The sequence below is a fragment of the Conger conger genome, chromosome 6 (genome assembly GCF_963514075.1).
Source record: "Conger conger chromosome 6, fConCon1.1, whole genome shotgun sequence".
Classification (NCBI taxonomy): Eukaryota; Metazoa; Chordata; class Actinopteri; order Anguilliformes; family Congridae; genus Conger; species Conger conger.
In genome coordinates this window covers 46,309,060-46,331,531 of record NC_083765.1, presented here as the reverse complement: position 1 = coordinate 46,331,531, position 22,472 = coordinate 46,309,060, and the positions used below count along the sequence as shown (strand labels likewise).

At 43.0% G+C, this 22,472-nt stretch overlaps 1 protein-coding gene across 1 annotated transcript in view; it reads left to right on the top strand.

The window, feature by feature from the left end:
• The window catches only part of LOC133130327 (G protein-coupled receptor kinase 4-like), a 55,045-nt gene that overhangs the window by 2,927 nt on the left and 29,646 nt on the right, over positions 1–22,472 (top strand). Inside the window, exon 2 of the mRNA XM_061244823.1 lies at positions 18,281–18,376. Within this exon, the coding sequence (XP_061100807.1) occupies positions 18,281–18,376 (96 nt within the window). The remainder of the gene's footprint in view (positions 1–18,280; positions 18,377–22,472) is intronic.

Genomic DNA, 22,472 nt, shown 5'->3' with positions numbered 1-22,472 from the left:
AAGTGCAAGCTGTTGTAATGCATGAAAAAAGTGAGATTTTTTTGTTTGCATAAACATGAAAATAAGTCTGCTCTCAATTCCCATTTAAGGCCTCCTGACCAATCATTAAGACTCCATCTTAAATCCAACATTAAATAATCAACAAACTACATTTTAATGTCCATTACACTGAGCACATGTTTCAAGGCAGGAAAGCATACCACTTCACAATATTGTTACTGTGGGGACACACAAACATAGCAAATAGTTCAATGTTCCCTTGAATGACTGAATAAGTATAAGAACATTTAATTAGAGAAAATGGTGTTCCACTCACAGCACACATTTCCATTGCTGGGCTGTCGTGGTGTGCTTGCAGAGGAGCTCAAGATGCTCTTTTAAAGTGTATTGTTGAAAATGAGGTTGCCTCTGTGGGTCCCCATCATTGCTTGTGGGGTGTAGAGTGTCAAAAATCAACAGGATGTGTTGATGGTGTTCACCATGATTTGACGACCATAGTTAATTTATTGGCAAATAGATGAGAGGTGGTATGCCTGGATCCAATGGCATGAGGCCTGGATGCAAAACTCGATTTTAGGATGTCTGACACGGGCTCACACTGCTAGGGAAGCTGTGTGCTATGTGTTGACCATGCAGATTTCCTTGCTGGTCCATATTGATGAAGGATTGGTGAAATGCAACTTTGGTATTTGTTCGACAGATCATTGCTGTGTTACTGACATCTAACCACAAAATAATTAATAATAATTTCACAGCTGCTGATTATATTGTCAAAAATAACTTAAGAAGCAGGAGCCTTGTGTTTAGCATTCATCCTGACCAAATGTGAAGAATAACAGATGCTCTTTAAAACTCTTCATTGTGCTATAATTGTAAGTTAAATAGAAGGCATTACCTAGTACTGCCTGACAGTACCCTCGGGATAGTTGGCCAACCACATAGTTTCAATGAGTGTTATTTTGCCACAGAAGCATCAAACATTCTTTAATGAAACCATTAATTCTTGCCATTGTACAGAGTGACTTTCCAATGTCAGATGTAGCCGGCAACACATTTGTGTGGAAATATGAGGCCTTGTGTTATACTGATAATTGGAGCTCGATGATTGGTGAACATTCCAGGAAGTTGCACAAAGGCTCATGGGTAAGGCAGTGTTCCCATTGGTCTTTCTGCAAAATATCATAAGCTGTTGATCCCATTCGGGAATGTAGAGAAGATATTCATCAGAATGTGACCCAAGAGTGATTTCCTGACTGAGCCAAATAAATAGAAATAACAACATGCATTAAAAATAGCCAAATAATAAACGCCAAGCTTATCGTAATCTGTACTTTGTCATGTAATTTCCAAGAAGTCGTGCATTTTACATTTGTATACATCTGTTTTGATTGATGTTTTGGGGTTTGTCAAGTAAGTCAAAGTTTTAGATTTCCCTTGTGGTGTTCGGCATACCCTGTGGGAGCAGAGCATGTCCAAGGTTTAAAAAAAAAAAAAAAAAAAAAAAAATTGAACAGTAATCTTACTAACTGCCATTTACTTTTGCAGAGGTTATAACCCACATGCCCATTAGGCATTCACAAGACTGAGGCATAGCATAACCTGATTGCTATCTGTCTGAACGAAGCAGATTTTAGCCAGTAATGATCCATCATAGAGGTGAAGGCTAAAGGAGGGGATATTCACCCTGCCACCAGGCCAGAGCACTCTTACAGCGTTGTGTTCTACAGGGTGCTCCACTTTGTTATGCAGGCCATTATTTTGTGTGTAATCAATAGCCTGTGATGACATCCGGTGCTCCACCACTTCTACTGTCCTTCCTAAAATATGCAACTCAGGCCATTTCAGGGAAAAGGTAACTGTAGTACCACCATAGAGTGCAGGGGTATTTTCTGGATTCATCTTCTATAAAACCTATTGCCTTGCTTCAATGTCCTTCAATGGTTTTAGAATGTTATAATCTCCACCAAACCCCCTTTTGCCTCCAGAGCAGGTAATAATTTTCCAATCTTCACTAGTCCAGTTTTGGTGATCATGAGCCCACTGTAGCCTCATCTTCCTGTTCTTCACTCAGAGGAGTGTAACCTGGTGTGGTCTTTTGCTGATATTGCCCATCGGCTTCACCGTTCAACATGTTGAAACAGCTGTTATTTCTGCTTTTTCTTTACATTACATTAATGGCATTTGGCAGACGCTCTTATCCAGAGCGACGTACAACAAAGTGCATACCCATAACCAGGGATAAGTGCGCTGAAAGACCCTAGAGGGAAGTACAATTTCAACTGCTACCTGCAGATGAGGACCAGGGCCTATTAGATTTTTTAATTTTTTAATTTTTTTTAAACAAACAAACAAACAAACAGACAAGCAAAGCAAAAAGTATGACCAAACCCCTTAACTAGCCAAACACTGCTTACCTAGCCAAACTAAAAATACTGATAGACAAAAAATTAAATCACAGAAAGACAACAATTAGGAGGTAGGGAGGGATGAGGAGAGGTGCTGCTTGAAGAGGTGCATCTTCAGTTTGCGCTTGAAGGTGGGAAGAGATTCTACAGTTCTGACCTCAACAGGGAGTTCGTTCCACCACCGTGGAGCCAGAACAGAAGGTCGTCGTGAGCGTGAGGTGGAAGTTCGGAAAGGGGGAGGGAAGGCTTTAGGGCCTTTTAATGTGTCTACTCATTCTCACCCCTTTCATTAGCAGGGCTACAGTAACTGAATTTCTGCTTATTGCACCTTTTTTCGTAAACTCTAGATCTGCAGTGCATGAAATCCCAGGGAGGCAGCTGGTTATGAAATTCTAGAACCACCAGGTCTGGCATCAACAATCATACCACAGTAAAAGTCACTTGGATCACACATTTTGCCCATTCTAATGTTTGGTCCAACGGCAAAACTGTCCAACATGTCTTTGTGTATTTGAGTTTCAGCCCCATGCTTCACTGTTGGCTATTTGTGTTAACGAGGCGATGTACCTAATAAAATGAGTGTATGTGGTTTCAAATATATTTTCTGCTTACCAATTAGCTGACTTGACGGAAACAATGCTTTTGCCATACAGAAGGTTTTTCGGGGATTTAATTGAGCAGCCAGCATGTTTAACCTCATTCATGAATAACCACAATATTGACGTCAAATAGTTTCACACTTGTATATACTTATTATACATGGGATTTCTGTAAACAAAGTTCTTTGGTGCAAATTAGATTTTCCAAGATCAATAAAATGTTGATTGCTGCGGGTCAAACTTGCTTTGGCAAAATAAATGAATGACAAAATAATTGTGTGTAAACATTGATGGGATCACACAGCTGTGGCACATCCATTCTCATGTCATGCAATTTTTCCTGGATTCTAGCGATGAACAGAAATAAGCCAAAAATAGTTTAAACTAAGATGGTAGACTCGGTACTTCACATTAAAGTCTGCTCCTGGAACACCATATGCTCAAACATATAGCCTAAACGGCAACAGGAACTCTGTTTCCAGACCATGACGGAACAAGTTGAAAATGTTCTTTCTGTAGTCTGAATAAATCGACTGTTTATTGCTCTCAACCAGTAAGACATGACACATCGGGAATTTCAAAACACAACTGGTATAGCAAGTTGCCCAGATGGTTGTGGGAATGTCAGTATTGTGCAAGTGTGTACACTGTTGGGCAAATTCCTTACATAAAATCTTTGAGTTCAGCCTGATTTGTTTATCCCAAATGGATACCAAATAGTCGGTTCGCACAGCAAAATTCAACTATCAGAGTACAGTACATACAGTATGAATCCAGTCAGGACCACATGTACTTTGTAAGAGCTCATTTAAGGCTGACCATTTTACTGTGAATGTTGTGGCCTTGTACAATGAAAAATATATCCGTTCCAGTTGTTGAATTGATAGTCCAGTCCTGGAGCTCATGTCTTGTCATTTTGAATTGTTCCCAGTCTTGTAATAGCACATGGCCAATGTCATTCCAGGGTCACATTTAGTGGTCATTACGTTATTGGATTGTTGCATGATGAGGCAGACCAAAGGCATTAGCCTATAATTTCACCTCATGGATGTTGTGAGCATTGCTCTGGAATTAACCTAATGTAATTCAGCTGTTGCATAGAAAAATAATTAAGAATAGTTTGTTTTGGGTCCATTTCAGAATGTGAAAAATACAGGCGGTTTTGTGCCTGAAGTTTGCAGAATGTCCTGTTCTTTTTATTGCGGAAAACACGTAGAGTCATGTAGAGGATTCCATGTAATCATGTAGACATTGATGCTGACTCTGACCACAACACAAACCTGATGAAACCTGTATCACATAACATTTACACATAACATTTGAATTGATGGCAATCTTACCTGTTCTATATAGGTATACAGTCCCTTCCAAAAGTATTGTAACAGCATGGCCAATTCCTTTGTTTTTGCAATACAGTGAATACATTTGGGGTTGAGATAAAAAGATGAACACAAGATAAGAATTTCAGCTTTTAATTCCTAGTATTTACACCTGGATGTGTTAAACTACTTAGAACATAGCACCTTTGGTATCAGACCACGAAATCTTTAGGTGAGCAAACGTATTGGAACAGAGAGTATTTAAAGGTACAATAGGTAAGATTTTTGTGTTAAAACATTGTTACAAGACCATTGTAAATCCCTTCCTTTCGTTGTAAAAAGGCTCACTGACATGTTGACTCACTCTCTGCCTATGTTTATAGTCCTTAAATTCAGGTTTCAAAAATACAAGCTCATTGGTTGAAAATGGTTTCAAATTGCTACAGCCAATGGCGTGGGGGGTTATTCTGATTGTTCACGGGTAGCAGCCCAAATTGCTCTCCAGACTAGCTAACACTGAAACGCTGTATACTATTGCTTATTATCCAAGCGAAGCCTACATATCTAGCAATAAAACAATCCCAGTTTACTATCGGTAGCAATATCCACCTGAGGCAATACGAACAAAGTTGCGAGCATAGTTGCACAAGCATTGTGCCTCAGGTGGATATTTGTAAATTCGGCAAGCTAACTAATAGCTCATATGCTTGTTGCTACCGATAACGAACTGGTATCGTTTCATAACTAAATATGTATTCTTCACTTGGATTATAACCAGTAGTATACAGAGTTTCAGTGATCGCTTGTCAGGAGTAGAATTTGGGCAGCTGCACGTTCCTTTTATCGCTTTACGTGTTCAATCACGCGTGTTTAGCTAAACTTTTAACTCAAACTGTAAGTTACAGTTGCATCGTTTGTAGTAGATTATATCATATCTTAGTTATATTGCCAGCTAGTTACATAGCCAAATAGGTTGCTTGCTCATAATATAGTTGGTTAGCTAAAGTGAAAACTTGAAAAAGAAAAACATTCTAAATAGTGTTGTGTAGCACACTCAAGTCAACATTTCATTAAGTGACTTGTTCGGCGAACATTTTCTTACTAGAACACTACGAAAAGACGGCAGGCTCTGTCGTGTTTGTCACTGTCAGCTTACCAAAACAGTGCATGAGAACACTGAACTGTATAATAATGCTTTATATTACGCCTTATATTCATAGACAGTGGGAAGTATTTACAGTGATGTGGTTTAAGGGTGTTTCTTGCTGCAATTCCTCTCTTGACCATTAAGTAGACATTCAGAACCATTTATTGTTTAACCAAGCAATCTTACAGGACACATTTGGGAAAAAAAACCCAATAAGTTCCAATACTCCCAAATTTTTTTTCCAATGCTCACCTAAAAATTGGCTGGTCTGATGCAAAAGGTGATCTGTTCTAAGTTGGTTAAAAAAACTAGATAAAAATACCAGGAAATGAAAGCTGAAATTCGGATCTGTCATCTCATGTACATCTTTCGACCTCAAACTCGATTGTCTTTAGTGTACAGCAAAAACAAAGGAATTGACCTAGCTGTTCCTATACTTTTCAAGGGGACTATCCATGGCCAATATATTATTCCTTTGATTGCTTGAAGTCATGAAATTTTGTCTGATAGTTATTCCAAACGGAAACTGTCCAGAATCTGGGGTTCCTCTGGAGCTACATGGATGGGCTTGTCAGGAAAGGCCCCAGGACCCATTGGAAAGGGGAATGGAATTCAAACTCTGACAAGTCTTAGCTCCTAGTCACACCATGTTTCCTCATTTCAGTCTCATTTGAACACAGGGCTAAATGTTCCTTCGGCTGCGAGTGTGATGGCAGTTTACTGCTTCCCTCCCCAGTGAAGGGAGCAGATTCTCCACAATGTCATGACTACTCATGTTGAAGGTTTGCACTAGGAACCAAGCCCATGAAGGGGAAAAGTTGAAAGAGGAATTGATAGTAAACATGGCAATGTTCGAGCGGCTTTTGATTAAATGAATCCGCTCATGGCTAACAAGGATCCAATCCAGCTTAAACCTGTTTGGGCTGCTTTATTGTCGGCCACATGCTGGTGTTATTGTACAGTGCGGTTTGTTTTTGAAATGATGAGGGCTGCAAAGCAGGGGCACCTGATTGGTTCACTTACTGACCAATTGCGGAGCACACAGTCAGGTGTACACATGGGGCTGGGCGGTTCTTCTTAAGAAGTCAATGTTGTGGAATGATAAACACCATCAGCTGACGGATTTGTTTCGGCTCACTTGACCCTGGAGGTTTACTACCCCTGTTTCTCATGCACCTTCATTGCAAAGTGCCAGCAACATTTTGGGCCAGATTTCCTGTGTTCCTGTGTTAGCTTTATACTGTACATTGGTAAAATAAACCTGAAATAAGTCAACCTCAATACAAGCGGTCTGATTCTGGTGCCATTTCTGGACCATATGCTTTAGACATGGCATTAAAATTAACAGTGTACATTTAATTTTCTTCTTTCTTCTCTTGGGGGCATCTTCTTTTCACAACAAACTGTCAATGAAAGGTCTTCTATTTTTCTGTGAACCACGGCAACTCAACCCCCCACCCCCCCCCCCACCCCCAAAAAACAAAAATCCCCACCACCCAGGAATAATGCATAAAGATGCATTTAGATTTATCTTTATGCATTTTCTTGTTTATATTCACAGGGAAAGGAATGTCTTTTTTAACATCATGGATATACAGTATAATACTGATGGATTCTTCTTGTCAGGTGGAATGTTGTGGTGTTGCCTAGCAACACAGGAATAGGCTTTGTTGTTAAAATCTCACTGCTGCCTACGCTATGGTGGGAAACAATTCACCGGCAGCGTTAGCGCTGTACAAATCACGCAATATATTCTAATTTCTCTCCTATTCATATTCATATTTTGCTCCCAATTTGCAAAGCCCAAGTTTTGTGTGTTTGTGCTGTGCACTGCAACCGGATCTGTGGATTGGGAAGTGCGTCAGATGATTCTGTTCCGAATCGTGTGGCGTCAGGCTGCTAGTTCTTGTTACTCAAACCAACTGGAGCTGGAGGAGCACATGCATTTGTGGCTTGCGCAGGCTCACTGAAGGCTGCCCAGATGGGCAGAGGGGGCTAATTGGACACGGACGTGCCGCAGACCGAAATTCCGGCCATTGAGTGACACCCGGCCAGTTGGTTACAGTTGGGTTACTGCCGCAGTGCTTATTCGATGGCGGACTGTGGGTCCCAAACTAGAACCACGCCTTAAAAGGGTGAGTGGCTCAGCAGCCCGCTACACCACTTTCTCTCCTTCTGCTTTCGCTCCCTCCATCCATCCATCCATCCATCCATCCCTCCCCCCCATTCTCCGTTTTGTCTTTCTTTCTCTCCCATGTTTTCTTTCTCTCGGGTCTGTCTGTCTGGTCTGTCTGTCTGTCTGTCTGTCTGGTCTGTCTGTCTGTCTGTCTGTCTGTCTGTCTGTCTGTCTGTCTGTCTGTCTGTCTGTCTGTCTGTCTGTCTGTCTGTCTGTCTGTCTGTCTGTCTGTCTGTCTGTCTGTCTGTCTGTCTGTCTGTCTGTCTGTCTGTCTGTCTGTCTGTCTGTCTGTCTGTCTGTCTGTCTGTCTGTCTGTCTGTCTGTCGCCTCTCCCTCTGGCTGTGGGTCTCCGCAGAATGCTGTGTTTGCGGTGTCATGAGGCTGATTTACTTCCTAAGGCACAACGAGGGAGTGACCTTTACACTACTTCCTAGCTTCAAAAGCTATCGATATCTGGCAGCCCCGCTTCCTCAGGAAGGTCTGCGCGGGAAAGTCAGGGCCGTTGGCCGGGAGGGGAGATGCCCAAAGCTCCTCTTTCTTCCCATATTAGGTGAGACACGGTCCCTCAGACACAGCGCGACGGCCTCAGCTTCTCTTCACCTCATGTTTGGGCCACGCTCCAGCGCTCAAATCTGCAGGCTTTGTGTTTTTTGGACTTTGGAATGGAATTCTGTTGCTATAAAGTGTGTTTTTTAAGGATGCTGATGCAGAGCTGCCATAGCAGGTCTTCTTAGGCCCGTCTTTCATTGTGAATTCTGTGTGAATGTATTTGTCATACTTAGACCCGTTTTATTCAGACAGTATGCATGTAGTGTGACCCACAGTGATGTGACAGAATAATTCATACTTGGGTGCCATTTTAATTCCAACTGTAATAATAAATCACTTTATACGTCTCATAAATTAGCATTCTGATCTTTAGAATGGCAGCTGGAAATGGAAAATGTCACCTGCACTTCCTGCTTCCTATCTTTTTAACACATACACACACACACTCGCATGCGTACACGCATACGTGTGCACACGCGCACTCAAACGCACACATTCACACACATATACAGAGACACACTCACGCACACACATAGACACAACCTATTTTGGGCAGTTTGGATTGCATCAGGCTATGCTTATGGCCTTGGCTAAGTTATGGTGATCTTGCTTAGTTGTGAATGTAAGTCTGGATGAGGATCTGTGCTGCATAGAGGGGCTATTGATCTGATAAAGTTCACTGCTGTAGCAGTTCAGTCCCGGAGGGTGCGATCGTGGGACAGAGATGAGACTGTCACCGTCAATCTGTTACTGAAGACGTGGGCCTGTTCTTCCTCAGCTGACTCTGGGGCTCTTCAAAGCATTCCAGCCATATCCACTGTTCCTCCAACAAAATTGTAAGCACATTAACTTTTCTTTGGTTGCAATTATGTGATGGTATGATAAGACCATGTTTTTTTCACTTCTGTGTAAAAATAGCAACAGATTCCGCCGGGTTCTGTGACGCTGAATGAATGAATTCCCTCCAGCTGTAGTGTAGCAAAGTGTGGCTCTAAGCAACCGCTGAAATGAGACCCTCATACAAGTCAGTGTGTGAACTTTTTAAAAATGTTATGCGTCGTCTTCTTTTAACCCCAAATGGGCGTGAAGGTTTAGCAGCACTATAATGTCATGTGCGAAAGTCTTTCATTTGAGAGTACCAGGAAATTACAAATGATTTTCTTAGTTTTATTTGTTGGCAAAACATGTTTGCACATACTTTCCCACGGTTTTAATTGATCCTTAAATGATTATGCTTGTGTCTGTGTGTGTGTGTGTGTGTGTGTGTGTGTGTGTGTGTGTGCGCGTGTGTGCGCATGTTGTTGAATTCCCTCCTGCTATTCCTTCTCAAATGTTGCAGTTAATGGTTAAGCCCTGCCCCTTCCTGATGGCTGCTGTCCAGGTGTCATCATATCAGGGAGCTGGGATCTCGGGTTTCGTTGCTCTGAAATGGAAGATGACTTGACCTCACAGAAAAGTGACACAGACAAAGCAATCTGCATTTATCTCTGTGTCGTTCCTTGGGTGGTGTTGTTTCTGGGTTTTTGGGAAGTAGTTTCTGGTGACATCTTGCACAACCTTTCCATATCGCTTTCAGAATGCTGGCCTAGGAACAGAAGATTTAATTTAGTCCTTTGAAGAATAGGTTTTTTTGGAATTATGTTTTTTTCAAAACTTTAACTCCATTGCTTTCAATTACCTGTAGTGATCTGTAATTGCTATGATCAGTAGTGATGAGGAATTTTATATTTTTACACGTATAAAAATGTGCCAACAATCCTGTATATATCATTGAGGACAGATTGAGTCCAGTGAGAGATTCATGCTCTATGCCAATCCCCTGGCCCTGTTTTTCAGCTCCACACAGTGCCATATAGGGGGGTCATCCAGGTAGAGAAGCCCCTGTATGTCAGCATGTGTCAGGTCTTGTAAAAGGCCTTTGCATTGAATGCTGCTGCGTGTACCTCAATGCGTACCACCGGTCTGCTGAGCCCCACTGTGGACACTGGACTCTGGGACTTCTCCGTGGACATTAACCCTCTGAAGAGTAGGCCTTCTTAAATGCTTTTTTCTAAAAGCAAGTCGGTCTTCTCAAAATCCACTGCTTTCAGTTGCCAGTAGTTAAGAACATTCTGACCACCTCCCTCACTGGACCAAAGGGGCACGGAGGGGCCTTGTTTGGTAGAAGATGGGTGGAGGTTTTGGCCCGCATCTGGGCTGGGACTGCGCTGTTCCTCCTGCAGTCGCGGGGTTGGGCGTGCCCAGACAAAGCAGAGGACGTGGGCAGGGTTTACCCCAGGCTGGTGATGTCACTCGCATTCCTCAGCAATCAGCAACAGGAGATCTGCTCTGCTGGTCTTCTCTTGTGCTGCGGCCACATTCTCACATACTGAATAACGGTGTATAACTCAGTCACTCACTCACGCACTCACTCATGCACTCTCTCATTCAGTCACTCACTCACTCACTCACTCACTCACTCACTCACTCACTCACTCACTCACTCACTCACTCACTCACGCACTCTCATTCAGTCACTCACTCACTCACACACTCACGCACTCACCAACTCATGCACTCTCTCATTCAGTCACTCACTCAATCACGCACGCACTCTCACTCTCATTGTCTTCTGTTGCAGACCCAAGACACACCACTTTTAACTGCACCTTTGCTCGCCTAATGCTGAACTTGTTGAGCTGATTTGGTTGAAAGTATATGCCAACTGACTACATTATGAATTGAAACTTTTTTATTGAATTTGATATTTCTTTATTACCCCAAACTATGCTAAATCTAAAACAAGCTCCCCCGAAACAATTTGCTTCTTAACCCAAATATGTGATTCGAATGTTCTTAACCAAACATTCAAATACTGAAGTAACAATCACTGCTGGTAACTTGTGACTGAAAGCAAAATAGTTAGAGAATTTTGTGGGGGGAAAATGTTACAAAAAACCTTACTCTTAAATGCTAAATGCCTAAATTGAAATGCACAAACTCATAATTTCTCTTGATTGGTTGTATTCTGTTTACCGCCTAATATTTTGATTGGACCAGTCCACCATTATCATCAGCTCACACATTCAGTTTCTCCTGCTTTTATCTATTTACTGAAGCTACTGAATAAATACCCAGCTATGTTAATTTGGTACAGATTGTGTCAGGCAGTGAATGTGATGATGGTCAACAATGCAGTGTAATGGTTGCTGATCAATTGGTTACATTCACTTTGCTAAATGAAGGCTTTTATCTCTGAGTCTGGCTGTGGATCTTTAGCATGGGTCTCCGAGACGGTTACGCTGTCCAGACATGATCTTGCACTTCACTGAGTGACATTCCATGTTCCTCTCCAACTCTGCATCTTGCAGGTGTGCATTTCATTCTTCCCCATTAATGGTTCTCCAGTTACCTCCACATCTCAGCCAATTAAGTCTGGGGTCCCAATCTTTCAGGGCCAATTAAATAAACTGGTAGATTAAATTGGCCCGGGCAGGAACTGGCTCCATTAAGCACATCCTGTCTACAGACGAGGTTATAAAAGCTAGTCCCGCCATGTTTTCCTTGTTTTGTTGTGACCAATCACACAGCTGTGTTTTAACATGATGACAAGTAAAAAAAAAAAATGCTGAGTCAAACTAAGATAATATTTCTCTTGTTATAGACTAATCTCCCTGTTTCAGAAATTCAAATATTCAATGTTAGATAATCACTACTCTTAAAACTAAATCCTTTTTTGTCATGCTTTTATAGGATTAGTTCAAAGGAGTGGGTGCATATGGTTGGGTTGAGTGCATGTGGCATTGTTGTAATACTTTAGTTCACCTACCAGAGACAAAGAGACTTATGCCATTTGATTAGTTTTCTAGAAAGGTTACTACTGTAAAAGAGCAAAGGTAATTTTAATGGAGTGTTTTCACTTTTGCATTAGAAACAAAATGGGTGTGGTGACAGCAAGGCTTTCAGAGGGCAGAATCACATCTGCTACTCCAGTTGATTAGGGCAGTATTGCCACTAGCTGAAGACCTTCACCATGTGACCACTGCTGCTTCCTGGGATTTCCAAGAACTGGTCTGCAGGCGTGGGATGGACAGGGCTGTGGGTGGATGGGAGGATGGGAAGAAGCTGGGGAATTGTGAGAGAAATGGGATTGAAAGATGGAGGGTGACCTTGCCTTTGACCCAGGTGGCTGAGCGGGCCACAGTGACTCAATCAGAGGGATAGAGAGGCTAATTCTATCAAACTGCGTGGTCTTCCTGGAATTGAAAAAGGGGAAGGTGCTCTGGGTCAATCTGATTATCATCAGAAGCATGCTTTTTTTTTTACACTGGTACTTGCCTTTGAATTAGTCGCATTACTGATAGTGGCAGAACAGGTGCATTTAATTTAACATAAAAAACAATACGTTTGTTGAAGAAACTCAATAATTTCAAAATAGCTTAAGTTATAATTAATTTCTTTACATTATTCGTTTATGGACAACTTTACGTCTGCTTTTCTGCTACTGCATGCTGCATCTTAGTTCCAACAAATCAACAGTTCTTGGATTACTACTTGCTTGGCAGGCAGGCAGTTCTTTGGTAAAATCACATACCGCCCAAATTGAAGTAAAGTAACATTGTCTTTGTTTATTAGCATATCCAGGATATGTATGTGTATTAGTGGTGTCCTGGGATGAACAGGCTCTCTGAGTGTCCTCCTGAGACCTAGCAGAAAAAGTTTAAGCATTCAAGACCTTAGAATTATTAGGTTCTAACTGACAGAAACAAGTTGGTGTCATAAATGTTGTTTATAGGCCAATTTGATAGGATTTTGATATTGTACATTGAGTACTTTTAGGGTGTCTGCAATTTTGATCTATGAAGAACTGCCCTGCATTTCAGTTTTACTGTCTTATGATCTAAAAGCTTAGGAACTTTAAAACTATTAATTAAAAAATAATAGTAATTTATATTTATTGAATATCCCTTGTCATGAAGGTTTCAGTTGATTGGAGCTGTATGGTTCTTGAAATGAAGACCACAGACTCAGTCCCCTACAGGGGACAGAAATTAATTGCCATGTCTTCGGAGGATATTGCTGGCTTTCTTGTCTCAACATTGGCAAATGAACAGGAGTGCTTTTTTTGGGATGATATCATCTCCTATTCTGCAAATGCAGAGGGAGGCTTTGAAGCGAGGTCGGTAATGTGAGGCAACATGAGAGCTCCTCGCTGTGGGTGAGCGGTCCTGGTTTCATTTTACACAATGCCGCTTCCACTGACCTCTCTCACAGCCACTGATAAAAGACGGGCCGAACGGGTTTGACTGCTGATTGGTCCTGATGATGATGCTGGTTCAATGTTAGTATTTTTGTCTTGAGAATATTGGCTTAGCTGATCCTTGCATTCTCGTGTGATCTTCAGATAATGCTGTCAATATCAGGCCCTTGGGCCCTCGAGTGCTTTCCTGGACACGCAAATAAAATAAATATGTGCTTTGAGACTCCGCCCAAGCTTTGATATGCTTGGCGTCACTTCTGCGCTGCATTAGCATCAGCTGCAACCTTGTGCTCACCAGTTTCCTGATAATATGCCGCTGGTTTTTCATTTTGTTTTGAGGAACACCCTCTGACTTTGCTGGTTACAGATTTTGTTTTGTCCTCAGAACATCTGCAAGACAAAACGAATATCAAATAATAAAGGTAGCCTAATAGCAATGTAATGCGAACACAATTCCCAGAATGCTAAGGTTAAACCTGGCATTCTCCTTTTCAAATGGTAAACCTAACAGAGTCCCGCTATAGCAGGATGCAGTAAACTCTCTCCATATAGTATGTTAAGCCTATGATTTGTGTGTCTCACCAGGGTAAGCGTAATTCTCCACGATCCAGTGGTTACAGAAAAGCATTTGTTTCAGAGCGGTCCTTGCGCCCGGAGAAGTTTCCATGCCGCACATTTGCGTATATTAAGGGTAATTTGGAGTCATTTTATGGCAGAGGTGTGAATGCAGGGACTGTTTATGCTGCCATGTCGTAAATTGCTCTGGTACCGTAGAACCGTTTCGGGGGCCCTGCCGCGTCAGCCTCCTTCTCCTTCCCTGACTCCCCGCCTGGCGGATCTCTGCTCAGATGCTCGTGAGAGCTAGCTCCTCGCGTGGCCACGGGCAGTCGGGTTTGGATATTTAACACCCAATCCTGAAAGTCAACATTTTATTCCAAGTACAAAATGCACAACCTGTTATATACAGTTCAAAGGCACCAATGATCTCAAAGTAATTTGCTATTTATCAGTTGGAAAGACCAGGGGTAAGAAAGTAAAAGTCCTGCCATGCAGTTCTTCCACCCATGAAGTCATTTCACTCATTAGTCCTGCCTCCTGGCTGACGAATTGCATTAATTAGCAAATCTACGTGACTTAAAAAAATAGTGAGGCAGACTTGCAGACTTGCTGTCTGGATTTTATTACTGATTACAATACATCCTGGTTCATTCTGCATGCTAAAGCCATTGCACTGCCGGGCTCTTTCTGCTGCACTGCTTTGGAATGCTGCTACTGCCCATATTCCATGCTATTGCCACTTTTGCTAGCTGCTTTTGCTCAAATCATCCTGCTATTCCCAATTCATGCCTTTACATGTTTTGCCCTCCCACCACCACCCCAACATCCATCGGTAAGCTCTGCTTCTCAAGTAGTCACTTTTTCGGCAGGCTTGCAACAGGGAGTGATGAGAGGCAGAGCCAAAGCCAAAGTTTGTATTTACATTAAACCTCAATAAATATTGCTTTATTCATCATGACTGAAATGTATTTATTCTGTTTATTTTTTAAGAGGAAGGTTTGGCTACAACATGTTATTTGTATTAGGCAAAAACATTTGATCAGTGTCTTCATAAAGCACTGTTCTATCGCCCTTGTCAGAAGGACAGAGGTGTAAGGTGCTCTACTTCAGGGATTTTTTTTTCCTTAACCCTTTCAAGAGTAGGTATTAGGAATGTTTTTTTCCCCCCTCCATATTATAAGACAGTGTTCTAGAACTCTTGCTTTCTATTACAAGTAGTGATTGTCACATCAGCATTAGAATGTTTTCACATATCTCACAAATCTTAAATAAAATGGTTGAACTACTTGCAAAACCTGTAATGTAATTTCCATATAAAGAGATTAGTCTATATTCTTGCTTGAAAATAAAAAAGTTCCCTTTAATATTCAAGCAGTACCTTACAATTCAAGCAGTCACTGAGTGTGGAACCAAAACATTTTGCTCATTGAATTAAAGTCACTCTTTCAGTATTGTTGACTTTTTTCTCACAGCACAAGTGTGAGATGAGTGTTAATGTCAGTCAGACAGTGAAGATTTGTCCGTTTATGAGAGTCACTAGAGCAGGGGTGTTCAGTATTTTCCAAAAAGGGCTGAAGTGGGTACAGGTTTTTATTTTAGCCCAGCAGCGATACCTGATTAATCTTATTAATTAATCATGGTCTTCAATCAGTAGAATAGGGTGTCTTGCATCCAACCTGGCCCTTTCGGATAAGGTCGGACGACTCTTTGGTAGAGAATGCCTATAAGAGGGTCAGGGGAGGAGTGTTTCGCTGGGGTGGCAGGGTGGGTGGTGGTTGATGGCCTGATGACCTGTTCTAGGATGGACTCCTGCTGTCTTTGCCTTGTTCAGCAGACGGTACTGTCTAGCCCTCTAGGCAAATGCTTCAGATTTTTGCACTTTGATAGAGTTGCAAGCTAGGGCAGTTACTGAAGCCAGGCTACCCCCCCCCCCCCCCCCCCCCACACACACACACAGTCTCTCTCTCTCACACACACACACACATTGCTCCAGCTTGGTGCTTGCCTTGACCCTGGGGTCGGCTCTGAAATTGGGGTTATCCCTGACGTTGAAGAGCAGTCTGTGACCTCTGACTGTGTTCATTTTGTCCAGCATTTTTTTCGGGGTCATTGCGCCCTGTTTGCTGATGAGTTGTTATTCTGTGGCTCAAAGAAAATGAACAAGGAGGCGAGGATTGCTGATGGTGATTTAAAACATGGTATAAAGTATGAAAAACATTTTCAGCAATTATGAACACATATTTTTGTTTGTTAGTATCCAGACACCTGCACAAAACATAGAGAGTAGAGTAATGTATGTAGGGTCATGGTATTGGACTGGGGAGTAATGTAGGCATAGGTTATTGTACTGGAGAGTAATGTAGGGATAGGTTGGTGTACTGGAGAGTAATGTAGGGATAGGTTAGTGTACTGGAGAGTAATGTATGGATAGGTTGGTGTACTGAAGAGTAATGTATGTGTAGGTTAGTGTACTCGAGAGTAATATAGGTAGGGTCATGGTAATGGCCTGGGGAATAATGTAGGGATAGCTTGGTGTACTGGAGAGTAATGTAAGGATAAGTTCATTGCCTAGAGGGACACAGTCAGCACTGCCTGAACTCATTCTGTTCTCTTCTGTGCTCTGGCAAGAACGTCCGCTTCCTGCTTCCCAGAAACCACAGCTGTTCTCAGCAGCCCCTGGGAGGGGACACTCCTCTTGTATGCGCTTGCTTCCTGATTGGCACAGAGAGGTATCTGCTCAAACGTGCGTGGGATCTACAGACTTGGGTTAAACCCTTCAGAGGGGAGATGCTGTGATGAAATGGCTGGATCCCCTCCCTCCCTGAAGGGGAGGTCTGATGATGGTTCTGTACTTTAATATTAGCCCTTGCATTGACCTGTATTCAGTTAACATTCGTCCTATATTTTGACGGGTACAAGCAAGTGTTACAGATTTTCTTCACAAAGTCAGTTTAGCTAGTTAGATTTTTGTGTTTGCTGAACTCACAATATTGTGTTTGTATAATCATGACCAGTTTCAGTGAATGATTTGGTTGGTTAAGTGTAACCTTACCTGACCTAGAGAAACTGAATCTGAATTGTGTCTCCTTGTTCATAGATGATGGGGTGAAGATTGTTGTGGGTGTTTTTCATCCTATTGGAGGATGATTATGGAATACTCTCATGTTGTAGTGCATGCAATTGGAGGACTATTTGGAATTCTCTTCTGTCATGATGGATTTGGAAAATGATTCTGGAATACTCTTGAGGTGTAAAGGATGCTATTTGAGTATTATTCTGGAATACTCTTCTGCTACTCTTCTGTTATAGTGCATGCTAATAGCTATTCCAGTATACCCTTCGGGTACAATGGATGTGTAATGCTCCTGAAAGGGGAATAAGGGATGTAAGACAACTTGATTCATTCACTATCACCTTTATGAGAATGAGTCATAGCAGTACTTGTAAAACTAAAGCTATAAAGCTGTTTGTAGCTAGCTAACTAGCGACCAGCCAGTGTTAGCCTGTTGCTAATGTTAACTGTCTAGCTAGCATTTACCTCACAAACTGAAGTGGCATACAAAGCTACAATTCAGCTCAGTAAAATACAGAAAGAAAAATACACCAGTATAACACAACAAAACAATCATCGGACACATTAAAATACTTCAGCAAGAAGACAGTTAAGAAATACACAACAAAGCTAAATACATCGACGTACGCATCATAAAGCTACCCATAAAACTAACGTATAATGCATTGACTGTACAAAAAGCTGTTCATGGCAATTTAACTAGCGATTAGCCAGTGACCGTATACCATTCAAGCCATGGCTCTAATACCTGTTCATACTAAAATCATCGCTAAACATGCACAATATTATTTTCGTATTGAAAGCGGACATATAAAACAACTTAACCAGGTTTGGTGAACACTATAAAAATCAAAATTCCCTGAAAGGGGAATAAGGGATGTGAGACAACTTGTGTCACTCTCTATCACCTTTATGAGAATAAGTGGCCGGAGATGCACAAGCTCTCCCCTCAGCACCTTTGTAGCCCAAATCCGACCAAACTGGTCGATAAAGGATAAACCTGACATTGTAAAACATCGTAAGAGCATATTCAACCATGTATCAACGAAATAGGAATATCGGTGTGACTAAAACCATATAGAAATCCGACTAATTTCATAGGACTAACATATTACCACAGATGGTATTGGAATATTATTCTAAAATAGCGTTCTCGTATAATTTATGCTATTGGAGGGTGACACCCGTATGCTGACCCCGGCCCTTTCCCCGCAGGTGGAGGTGGGAAGAGGAACGGCCGGAGTAAGAAATGGAAGGAGATGCTGAAGCTGCCACACATCAGTGTGTGTGAAGACCTGAGGCGGACCGTCGGTAAGGAACGGGGTGTATGTGACGAGGGGTGTGTGTGTGTGTGTGTGTGTGTGTGTGTGTGTGTGTGTGTGTGTGTGTGTGTGTGTGTGTGTGTGTGTGTGTGTGTGCGCGTGCGCGTGCGCGTGTGTGTATGTAAGGGGGGGGGCGTTAATGTTGGGGAGGGGACTCTTGGAAAGAGCACCATACAGAAAGCCCCGGGCTTGAGTGTGTCTTGCCAGTGGTGTGTGTTTGTGTGTATCTTTTGGGAGTGGTACTGGCATGTGCGTGTTTCAGGTTCTGTGACTCTATGGCTGGGCAGGTCAGTCTGCAGGACTTGCACAGTCGTAAACAAACACGTCACAGGAGGACAGCCCAATGATGACATCACTCCACTGCGGGACCAATGTTGGGACTCAGCGGGGAGCCTCTTTATTATTTTCAGTTGGAGCTCTTGAGAAAGAAATCTGTTGGCTAAAATGGGAGTTCTCCCAAACCGCTGGCTTAGGTCATGACCCAGAGGACACTGGCTTGTTGCAGAGCAGACTCTACAGTCCCTATGGGGGGAGAAGCCCCTGCTGTGGGGTGGTTCATAGGGACGTCCCTTTCAGTGCGGCTTTGTGTCTCATTCAGAGAGGAAGTGCAGGCCACCCCCACCCCCCTCCCTGTGCAACCAATGGGAGGCCGGATTAAGGAATCTTGACATAACATGTTGACGCAGGTATGGCTTACCTGAAAGAAGAAATGCTCTTGTGTCTACCAGGTTCCGAATAGGTGCTGTTTAGCGTTGTTTTATTTTATTTTTTTTACTTTTTGCCCTCTAGTGGCGAATCACCATGACTGCTCCTCACTGCAGAGGGAGCGTCTCCTCAGTGAGTTATTATTGCAGTTTGTTTTCTTTTTATCTGTGTTTACTGAGGAAGATTTTATATAATGTTTTGGCAACACTGGGTGCCTCGTATCTTGCTGATTAATCCTGTTTGAATCCTTTAATCCTTTGACTCCTTGAATGAGTCAGTGTGAGTGTGTTAAGAGTTAGTCAGTCGGTTTGTTCGTCAGCGAGGGACAAGGTTGTTTTCCTGCAGTCAGACTGAACATAATTTATTGAACATTGATATCACGAGAAGATGATGCCCACTATTCTCATGTAAATTTTTAAGCAAGCTTAATCATTTTTAAAACCCCATGTATCGACATTCTGGTTTCCAAATTCATTCATATCTGAAAATAGGAACCTCAGGGGAAGAAATGGTGTGTTGGTGTATACTATACTCAAGGCACATGGAATCATTCTGATTGAAAATGCGGCTAGCTGGTATCTGCCTGAAGTTTGTCTCCAGTGACCGGTTTGATGTACTGGGGTACTTGAGGGCACTATGGGAGCTGTGCTGTGTGCAGTGGACTTTGGGATAGCTGGCACTGCCCCTCCCGAGGTGGCCCTGACTGATGACACGCGCCCGGGCTCTTATCGCCCATTGCCTTGAGGGCCTTATCTCCATGGCTGTACATCACAGGGGCCACGACCCCTCCCTACAACAAGTCTGCTTCACTGCAGTCTGCAAGGCTAATGCAATCTACCTGCTGTCCTGGCTACATTTCCAAACTGGCTTTCTCAACCTGCCATCTAACCATCCCCCTGGTTTAATTGGCAAAAAATCGTTCTCTCTCTCTCCACCTCAGCTGATGTATGGTCAGTGTTCTGGCACAAAATGGCTGCCATGCATCACATTATTGACCCCCATCTGAGCTGTACCCAGGTGACACTCTGGGCTATAGGATGCTGGTTCCAGCCTTTGTATATATACAGAGGCCATGAAGGTTTGAGGTGTATACAGAAGAAATTAATGTTAGATGAAAAAAAGAAGGGCACACTCTCTCCCTGGCGATAGCACAGGCAGTTTTACAGTCAGGGCTTGCAACTTCAAAAAAACTACATCTAAATTGCTGCATTGCATCCATTCAAAGCAAAGAGTGCTTTGTTGGATAAGCACACATGATAGACATCAAATTTCTTCATAGTTGTGCTGATTGCATTATGGCTGCAGTAGACATGGTGTCTGCAGCTGCTTAAATGGTTTTTGGTTATTGATGCAGCCGTTGGAAGCATTGATGTTAATTTGAGCCAGAGTGCATTACCGTTCCTTCCTGTATGGATGACCCTTGGATCTATAAGCAGGAAAGTCCAGCTGACCGGATGCAGTTTTCTTGATGGCCTCCGGACAAATTCCGACCCCGATTAGGACAGGGAGGACGTGATCCGATTGCTTTGTGTTTGCCTGTTTCCCTGATTTGTTTAATTTCATTGATTAAGTACCGTTTTGTTTTACATGTATATGTGTTTTTTCAGCCCTTGTTATTGCTATCATGGTCTGTTTCCACAGTTGAAATGGTTGGCTCATTTTAAAATAGCCCTCTGAATTGGTTGAGTGAGCTGTTTTTCTTTGTACTGTATATTTGACTATTGACAGCTGAAGTGAGGCTCGAACTGTGACTTCTGTGGCAGATCAGCAAATCAGGCTCCACCTCCCTTTCCGAGAACACGTGCAATGCTTTTTTTATGCAACCTAAGTGTTCATTAAACCACGAGATGAAGACGAATACTTGAGTACAAACAGGAAGCTGTAATTCCTGAAAACAAGCGCTCAAGGTTGACCTTTTTGACCGTTTGTCTGTTCTACATGGATATTTGGTTTGAGTTTACTTCTGTTAGGAACCAAGTTAAATGGTTCCCTCCCTGACTGGTTAAAATGTATAAATCTTCATTATGAGCAGTTGCCTGTCCTAGCAAGACGTACGTTGTCCCAGCCCCACCCCACATTTGAGCTGGTTTTCTCAAAATAGTTTTATTTCTGTTCCCCTCAAGCTTGTCTTATGGTCTTTAGTTCCCTGGCTGGGGATAGTTTAATTTCTTGACTTCTGGATTGATGGTTATCAGACTTGGGGCAAGGGCTGGTGGGGTACCTGGTTAAAGCTGTGGGGTTGATAACCTGACCCCAAAAACAGGCATTACTCTGACCTTCCTACAGACTAGGGTCAGGGTGTTCACTGCATCAGTGAATGTAGCAGGATATGTCGAGCAGGGAAGCCCAACCCTGCTCCTGAAGATCTACCGTCTTCTAGATTTTCACTCAACCTAGTCAACCCTACCAAAACACATTTCATTCAACAGCTAGTGATCTGGTTGAGCTGCAAATGAGTAGAATCGGATGTGCTAACTTAGGGTTAAAAGGAAAACCTACAGGACACTAGATCTCCAGGAACAGGGTTGGATAGCCCTGGTAGGAAGGGTATCTTTGGGTGGCTTTGGGGGAGAGGCATGGCTGGTTGCCCGGGTCTTTTGCCCTCGGCTGGTGTCAGTCCTGCAGATAGATCTGTCTGTGTGTGTGTGTGTGTGTGTGTGTGTGTGAGTGTGTGGTGTGTGTGAGCCTGTATAGCTGGGACATGTGGTTCAGCCTCAGCTTTTTCACTTCCGCCCAGACGGGGTTCCGAAAGAGGGAAAATTATCAGCGGGAAGCCGTCATGAAAATCTGTTTCTTTCGAAAATATTGCACACAGAATTAGTGTGAGCTGGGGTGTTGGGTAAATGAAACTGTGTGTGCGCACAGGCACATAACCTTGTGAGTGTGCTGTACATGTCTGCACCATGTGTGCATATGTGTGCGTGCATTTGTAAGCGTGTGCATGCGTATCTGCGCATGTATGTTGACTTGAGTGTGTAATGGGTGGGGCCAGAGCCAGTGGGCCAGGTGCAGAGCAGGAAACGGGAGTGTTGGAATGGCTCCCCCCCTCTCTCTTTGTCTCTCCCCCTCTCTTTCTCTCTCCCCGTCTTCATCTCATTTTCTCACTCTCTTGCGCTCGCTCTTCCTCTCTCCCACTCTTTATCTCCCCCCCCCACCCTTTTAATCTCTCATCCTCTCTCATTATCTCCCTCTCTCTCTCGCTTGCTCATTATCGCTCTCTCTCTGGATGGCTGGAGGAGATTGACAGGCGAGGCGTACGGGGCCCTGGCGCTCCAGAGGCGGGGCGTGTGCGGGGCCGGGGAGGCGATGACGCACACGCTCCGGCTGTTTGCGGGGCCGCTCGCCTCCCTTGGCAGCGGTGCAGAGATGAAGCAGGAGTC